Source organism: Hyla sarda, chromosome 11 (genome assembly GCF_029499605.1).
Source record: "Hyla sarda isolate aHylSar1 chromosome 11, aHylSar1.hap1, whole genome shotgun sequence".
Taxonomy (NCBI): domain Eukaryota; kingdom Metazoa; phylum Chordata; class Amphibia; order Anura; family Hylidae; genus Hyla; species Hyla sarda.
In genome coordinates, this window is record NC_079199.1 from 36500383 (window position 1) to 36508872 (window position 8490).

Here is an 8490-nt window from a genome sequence, read left to right on the forward strand (position 1 = left end):
CTGCTGGGGACCCCCGGGATCATGCACGCGGCACCCCGTTTGTAATCATTCCCCGAAGCGTGTTTGCTCCGGGACTGATTACCCGCAACTACAGGGCGGGCGGCGTGTGATGTCACGCTCCGCCCCTCAATGCAAGCCTACGGGAGGGGGCGTGATAGTCATCACGCCCCCTCCCGTAGGCTTGCATTGAGGGGCGGAGCGTGACGTCACACGCCGCCCGCTCTGTAGTTGCGGGTAATCAGTCCGGGAGCGAACACGCTCCGGGGACTGATTACAAACGGGGTGCCGCGTGCATGATCCCGGGGGTCCCCAGCAGCAGGACTCCCGCGATCAGGCATCTTATCCCCTATCCTTTGGATAGGGGATAAGATGTTTAAGCACCGGAGAACCCCTTTAAAGGGGATGTCCGGCGCAGACTTTTTCTATTCCATCCTGCCCGGACTGCAAAAAAAAAAGACAAAAACAAACTTTCACTTACCTCCATATGTTCCCCTGGAGCTCCGCAGCAGCTGATCGGTCGGCCGGGCTGTTTACTTCCTTTAGCCCGGTACGTCACACGGCGCTTCAGCCTATGACCGGCCAAGGCGGGACATCGTTGCGGCCGGTCATAGGCTGAAGCGCCGTGTGACATACCGGGCTAAAGGAAGTAAACAGCCCGGCCGACCGATCAGCTGCTGCGGGGCTCCAGGGGAACATATGGAGGTAAGGGAAAGTTTGTTTTGTCTTTTTTTGCAGCCCGGGCAGGATGGAATAGAAAAAGTCTGCGCCGGACATCTCCTTTAAGTGTTTTTTTGGAAACTCCTCTGTAATACAGAAATTCAGTCCCTTGGTTAAAGCTGAAATTGTTGGTGGATCCAAGTGAACGTCCGCAAGAGTTATAATTGTGAGGCTGGGATCTGTAGTGCTTTCATTGTTCATTGAGGAGCTCCATGAGACCTTTTTCCTTTTGTATCCGGCATTCACGCAACAGAACTTCGTTTTTTATGTGTTTTTAATGTTTTGCATTTTTGTACACCCCACCTGAAGTCACGTGAGTCGAGAGCTTCCTATCCTCCCTCACACAGGTGGTTCTGTTAGTCTGATGAAGCATCCGTTGATGTGAAACAGTCGCTGATACTACAGTTCTGTTCCGTGGTGTCCTACCCGGTCCGCTGTATTTTATGGAATTTAAGGAATAAAGATCTTGCGTACCGAAGATAGAGCACCCTGTATTTGGATCAGTCCAGAGGAGTCCGCCTACGGTTCACTTCTGTCTCTTGCACCAATGAGATGAACCCTCACCACATAATGACAGAAAAACAAACTGCAGCAAAAGTAACAATTACTGGAAAGGTATAAATAATGGCGCCATAGACCAGAGAACCAACTGACTAGAGCCATATAGGAGAAAGCCAACAAAATGATTATTCCTTAAAAAAATTTTTTTTTTTTTTAATTAAAAACCACAAAATTCTAGAACCTAAATGGGCCCCCTAGCAGCTGCTATGGCGATAGTTATCCCCATGGTTATCCACATTTTTAAAAGTTATATTCAGCCTTCTGGCTCGGCCATCAATATCAGATTGGGGGTGATCGGATTCGCAGCTCTCCCTCTATCTTGCGTGCACCATACTTTTAGTGGTGTAAGGTTTTGCATGCTTTCCTGGCCCCTCCACTCTGTTATGATTGACAGCTCTAGCCATCCAATCAGGAAACTGCTAGAGCTGTTGATCAATGCTGAGAGGCGGAGCCTGGGAACCTCTAATTATATGGAGAACTGGGCACCTTACAAGAGTCCGCCTCCTGGACACTTGCTATACATGTATACCGATAGATGCCGCTAATACCACGTTTGTACATTTTTGACGGAAATACAACTCCCAGCATGCCCGGACAGCCCTCCAGATGTGGCAAGACTACAACTCCCAGCATGCCCGGACAGCCCTCCAGATGTGGCAAGACTACAACTCCCAGCATGCCCGGACAGCCCTCCAGATGTGGCAAAACTACAACTCCCAGCATGCCCGGACAGCCCTCCAGATGTGGCAAGACTACAACTCCCAGCATGCCCGGACAGCCCTCCAGATGTGGCAAGACTACAACTCCCAGCATGCCCAGACAGCCCTCCAGATGTGGCAAGACTACAACTCCCAGCATGCCCGGCCAGACCTCCAGATGTGGCAAGACTACAACTCCCAGCATGCCCGGCCAGACCTCCAGATGTGGCAAGACTACAACTCCCAGCATGCCCGGACAGCCCTCCAGATGTGGCAAAACTACAACTCCCAGCATGCCCGGACAGCCCTCCAGATGTGGCAAGACTACAACTCCCAGCATGCCCGGACAGCCCTCCAGATGTGGCAAGACTACAACTCCCAGCATGCCCGGACAGCCCTCCAGATGTGGCAAGACTACAACTCCCAGCATGCCCGGACAGCCCTCCAGATGTGGCAAGACTACAACTCCCAGCATGCCCGGACAGCCCTCCAGATGTTGCAAGACTACAACTCCCAGCATGCCCAGACAGCCCTCCAGATGTTGCAAGACTACAACTCCCAGCATGCCCGGACAGCCCTCCAGATGTTGCAAAACTACAACTCCCAGCATGCCTGGACAGCCCTCCAAATGTGGCAAAACTACAACTCCCAGCATGCCTGGACAGCCCTCCAGATGTGGCAAAACTACAACTCCCAGCATGCCTGGACAGCCCTCCAGATGTGGCAAAACTACAACTCCCAGCATGCCCGGACAGCCGTTGGCTGTCCGGGCATGCTGGGAGTTGTAGTTTTGCAACATCTCGAGGGCCACAGTTTGGAGACCACTGTTCTACTCCAATGAAAAAATAATCGCAGGTGTGAACAGAGCCTTAAACATCTGTATACTGTAAGTGCTCACTGGGCAGTGCACCGTATCCTCAGCAGTGCCCAGTAAGGTGCCAGCCATGGTGAGGGCAGGGGGGGTCACTCACCGCTCTGTCCTCCTCTGACAGGAAGTCGGGTCCGTCATCCAGGCCTTCCTGCTGCAATAAAATACACACACACAGTTACCGACCACTAAGGCTCAGCTAGCGGCATCTGTACCGGACCCACCCTCTCTACTCACCATCATGGCTGAGACGGTCAGTACCAGGCAGGGGAGGACGGTCTCGAACCGATGAACAGGGAGGGAGGGGGGGGAAGGAGGAGTGATGGCGGCCGCGTCACGTGACAGCTGGGCGGGCTCAGAGTGACAGCGGCGAGACGGCTGCGACCACCGCTAACAGGAGGCGTAGCGAACGCAAGTGTCACGTGGTGCGGAGCAGGGCGGCCATGATGGTTTAGGGCAAATTCGGCCAATACTAGTAAAAGGGCGGAAGTCAATGTGCGTCACTTCCGTTAAAAGTAAAGTGTAGGGTTTTACTTTCAATACAGTGTGCCAATAGCATTTTTTTTGTTTTGTTTTGCAACAGCTGGAGGCACGTTGGTCAGGAAACACTTCTATACAGAAACTCTGCTGTAGCCAGTTCACTAAGCAGTCAAAAATATCTGCTGTTTATTTCTATGTCACCAATAAATTCTTACCTATCACTGTCTCTGGTGGAGCTGGCGATCTACTCACGCAGGATACTGTGGACTAGTGATGAGCAGCTAGGGCCATTTTCGAATTTGCGATATTTCGCGAATATATGGGTGAATATTTGTCCTATGTTCGCGAAATTCGCATATTCGCTTTGTTCGTTCTTTTTTTTCATGCGAAAATTCGTAATTTGCATAGTGCGCATGCGTAGATATATCTCATCTAAAAGAAGGGAGGGATCAGAAGTGCCGATATTCGCGGTCAAAATTAGCATTTAGAATATTTGCGCTCAACACTACTATGGACACATTTTTGTCATCGCTTGGTCAGGCCGGGAATTGTTGCGGTAATACAAAATGTTTCCGTATTGTGCCTGTGTGAAACCGGCCCAAGGGTGCATTCACATAAAGTTTTCACTTTAACCCTTTTTGGCGGCAAGGACACAGGAAACATTAACTTTATATTTTAATAGTTTGGACGTTTCCGCACGCGCCCATACCAAATATGTTCATATTTGTTTTATATTTTTTTATTTGTAAAATGGGAAAAGGGAGGGGGGGTTAATTTTTTATTGGGGGAGAGGCTTTTTAACTTTTTTTTTACTTTTTGTGTTACATTTATTAAGTTACCATGGGGGGGGGGGGGGGCTCTGTAAAGAAATCTTTTGATTGCTAATACTGTTTAGTGCTATGCTATGCATAGGCATCGGTATCAGTATAATATGAGATCTATATGGAACAGAGCAGCCCTGGAGGCAGTTGAAAAGACTTCGGGTATTTTGCCATTTTGACTCATTGGCCCACCGTGATTGACTTTTTGGCCCCGGCTGGTCCAATGATGCCGGGATCAGTATTTATCACGGTATCTGAAAGGTAAACGGCAGGCATCAGCGTGTTCACTTATGTCTGCCATTACCAACAGTTACCCAGCTTCTCTCTTCATGGTCTGGACTGGACTCGGGATGAACCCGTATTTCCTGGGTTACCAATTACCAGGCCGCCAGGGTGAACATATACAGCCTATACCCTCCAGGAGTTAAAGGGGTACCCCGCTGCACACATCCAAAGGATAGGGGATAAGATGTTAGATCGGGCGGGCTCTGGGCCGGCAGCTGCAGCATCCGAAACACAGAAGCTTGCAGCTTCCGTGTTCGTGATGTCACACCACGCTCCCTCCATTCATATCTATAGGAGGGGGCCTGATGGCTAGTACAGAGCCGTCACGCCTCCTCCCATAGACTTGAATGGAGGGGGCGTGGTGGCCTGCAAGGCCAGCCATCGGGCAGAGTGGAGTTCACTCCATGACCCGAATGACAGGGGTGCTTGCCTCGAGATCGCTCCCCAGCTGCGGGATCTAACATCTTATCCCCTATCCTTTGGATAGGGAATAAGATGTGTGCAGGGGAGTACCCCTTTGAGAACTCTAGGGTGGGACCGGGGCTGTGCAATGGTGAGAATGGTTATCTCACCAAGGGTGAGGTGCACATGGGATGGCGGTTCCCAATGAACCATCCCGGATATTCAAGTCTGTTCCCCTTGGTACTTTGGCCACTTTCCTCTCCTTGCCCTACTTTATGGAATTCTCCCGTTTCCACTCTTTTGCAGCTGGAGAATTTAAAAACCATCTGCTGCCGTATTACTGCCATATCCCATTAATTTTAATGAGCTGACAAGAGCCAATAACCAGAGACAGTCTGAAAACGACCCAGGTGGAGTCACGGACTGGTCCTTTGCACAAGGTTTGATAAATCTCCCCCTTAGGGTGTTGTGTATTGAATATTTGTTATACATCACCAGGATGTGTTTTAGCCTCAAATTCGGGCCTTTGAGACCAGGGGCCACATAGCAGCTGCTACAGGGGTAATTACAACTCTGGGTATCTAACACTATACAGTCAAAATCTTTGTCTTTGTACAGTGTTTTTTTGGGGAAGTAAAAGTAGGGTGGTATTAATCAGTATCTTTTTAATGGCTATGTGTGGCCATGGTCTGGCAGTATTTGACTGTTACATAGTAATATTTTTAGCCATTATGTAGTGGTAGTGCTGGGCGGTATGTCCTAAAATGAATATCACAGTATTTTTTTTTTTATTATAGCGGTATCACGGTATTACCGCCTGTCCCCCCCCCCCCCCTGTGCCCACTAGCGGTGTCAAATGTGCCCCCCGTGAGCGCGAGCGCTACCATCACTGCTAGCGGGGTCCCTGTGCCCACTAGCGGTGTCACAAGAATGCCGAGTGCGAGCGCTACCATCACCGCTAGCAGGGTCCCTGTGCCCACTAGCGGTGTCACAAGAATGCCAAGCGCCAGCACTACCATCACTGCTAGCGGGGTCCCTGTGCCCACTAGCGGTGTCACAAGAATGCCGAGCGCGAGCACGGCTCTGTTCCCCGTCCCTGTCAGCTCTCAGGGTAAGGGAACAGATTTAAAAGCCTTGCGCGCAGCTAACGTAGTACTGCGCAGGCGCAGCACTACGCATATAGCGTAGGGCTAACGTAGGCAGCGCTAGGAGCCTAGCGTTAGCTCTACGCTATTTGCGTAGTACTGCGCATGCGCAGTACTACGTTAGCTGCGCGCAAGGCTTTTAAATCTGTTCCCTTACCCTGAGAGCTGACAGGGCTCGCGCTCGGCATTCTTGTGACACCACTAGTGGGCACAGGGACCCCGCTAGCGGTGATGGTAGCGATCGCGGGTGGCATTCTTGTGACACCGCTAGTGGGCATATGGATCCCGCTAGCGGTGGGGATTGATTGTGCTCGCGGGGACACCGACTGACAGGCGCAGCGGGCGGACACAGAAGAACACCGGGACAAGTGATGGCGCCGCGATGGGCTCTACGATTCATCCGGAGGGTGGGGGAGGGGCCCGACCGGTATAGCGGTATGGGCAAAAATCCATACCATGGGAAAAAAAAAACGGTATCCGGTCCATACCGGTATAGCAGTATTATATGTATATTTTTTATGTACGTAGGAATGAAAAACATATCTTGATACACACTTACAAAGCTAGTGGGACCCAGGTCCAAATTTACCCTGGGCCTATAGGAGTTTAGTTTTACACTGGTTGCTTTCAACAGTTGAACTGAGAGGAAGGAGTCAAAGCTCTGCACCTGAAGTCTCATCCCCATCCGAGCCTGTAGGTACCACCTGTAGAGCTGCCATGGGCAGTGTTGATGTGGCCATCTCTCTCCAGCAATCTCATAATTCCCCTAGAATGCTTTGTGCAATCTATATGATAGAGAACTGCTTTGATGGCATTGGCACTTTTAGGATGAGGCCCCATTCTCATGGTAATATTTATGAGCGGAATCCAGAGAAAATATTCCGCTTAGTAATATTCCATTGCAGCAACCTGCAGCACCGGGCACATGGCAGAATTTCCTGGGTGGCAACATCTGCAGTGTAAATTTAAATTTCGGACTCCCTTAAGAAAGAATGAAAATGTCAATTCTTTCTGCAGAGTCCACTTGAAAATGCATTGCCATCTATGGAGACAGCGTATTTCCGAGCTGTCCTAGCACTGGCATGTTCAGCCGGCACCTACTGCAGAATGAAGTATTCCATCTGGAAATTCCACCATGTGAATGGAACCTGGAAGTATGTTCACATGTAGCATATATACTGTGGATTTTCTGCATGGATTTGTGTGCAGAAAATCCACATAAACATATACAGTGGGGCAAGAAAAAAAAATCAGCCACCAATTGAGCAAGTTCTCCCACTTAAAAAGATGAGAGAGGCCTGTAATTTTCATCATAGGTATACTTCAACTATGAGAGACATAATGAAAAAAAAAACGTAAAATCACATTGTCTGATTTAAAGAATCATTAAAAATCCTCAAATACCAATTATGATGGAAAATAAGTATTTGGTCAATAACAAAAGTTAATATCAATACTTTGTTATATACCCTTTGTTGGCAATGACAGAGGTCAAAAGTTTTCTGTAAGTCTTCACAAGGTTTTCACACACTGTTGCTGGTATTTTGGCCCATTCCTCCATGCAGATCTCCTCTAGGGCAGTGATGTTTTGGGGCTGTCGCTGGGCAAAACAAATTTTCAACTCCCTCCAAAGGTTTTCTATAGGGTTTTAGATCTGGAGACTGGCTAGGCCACTCCAGGACCTTGAAATGCTTCTTACGAAGCCACTCCTTTGTTGCCCGGACGGTGTGTTTGGGATCATTGTCATGCTGACCCAGTCACGTTTCATCTTCAATGCCCTTGCTGATGGAAGGAGGTTTTCACTCAAAAGCTCATGATACTTGGCCCCATTTATTCTTTCCTTTACACTGATCAGTCGTCCTGGTCTCTTAGTAGAAAAACAGCCCCAGAGCATGATGTTTCCACCCTCAGGCTTCACAGTAGGTATGGTGTTCTTTGGATGCAACTCAGCATTCTTTCTTCTCCAAACACTATGAGTTGAGTTTTTAGCAAACAGTTCTACTTTGGTTTCATCTTACCATATGACATTCTCCCAATACTCTTCTGGATCATCCAAATGCTCTCTATCAAACTTCAGACAGGCCCGGACATGTACTGGCTTAAGCAGGGGGACACGTCTGGCCCTGCATGATTTGAGTTCCTGGCGGCGTAGTGTTACTGATGGTAGCCTTTGTTACTTTGGTCCCAGCTCTCTGCAGGTCATTCACTAGGTCCCCCATGTGGTTCTGGGATTTTTTCTCACCGTTCTTGTGATAATTTTGACACCACAGGGGGAGATCTTGCGTGGAGCCCCAGATCGAGGGAGATTATCAGTGGTCTTGTATGTCTTCCATTGCTCCCACAGTTGATTTCTTCACACCAAACTGCTTGCCCATTGCAGATTCAGTCTTCCCAGCCTGGTGCAGGTCTACAATTTTGTTTCAGGTGTCCTTCGACAGCTCTTTGGTCTTGGCCATAGTGGAGTTTGGATTGTGACTGTTTGAGGTTGTGGACAGGTGTCTTTTATACTGATA

At 49.2% G+C, this 8490-nt stretch overlaps 1 protein-coding gene across 2 annotated transcripts in view; it reads right to left on the minus strand.

Annotated features, from left to right (window-relative positions):
- The window catches only part of SNX6 (sorting nexin 6), a 67465-nt gene extending 64274 nt beyond the window's left edge, over window positions 1-3191 (minus strand). The window contains exons 1-2 of one of the 2 annotated variants that reach the window (XM_056545814.1): window positions 3082-3191; window positions 2948-2998 (exon numbers count right to left, since the gene is read on the minus strand). In XM_056545814.1, coding sequence (XP_056401789.1) covers window positions 2948-2998; window positions 3082-3087 — 57 coding nt within the window. In that variant the 5' untranslated portion in view covers window positions 3088-3191. The remainder of the gene's footprint in view (window positions 1-2947; window positions 2999-3081) is intronic. The other variant, XM_056545815.1, reaches the window with a different exon arrangement.
- Window positions 3192-8490: the final 5299 nt, after the last annotated feature.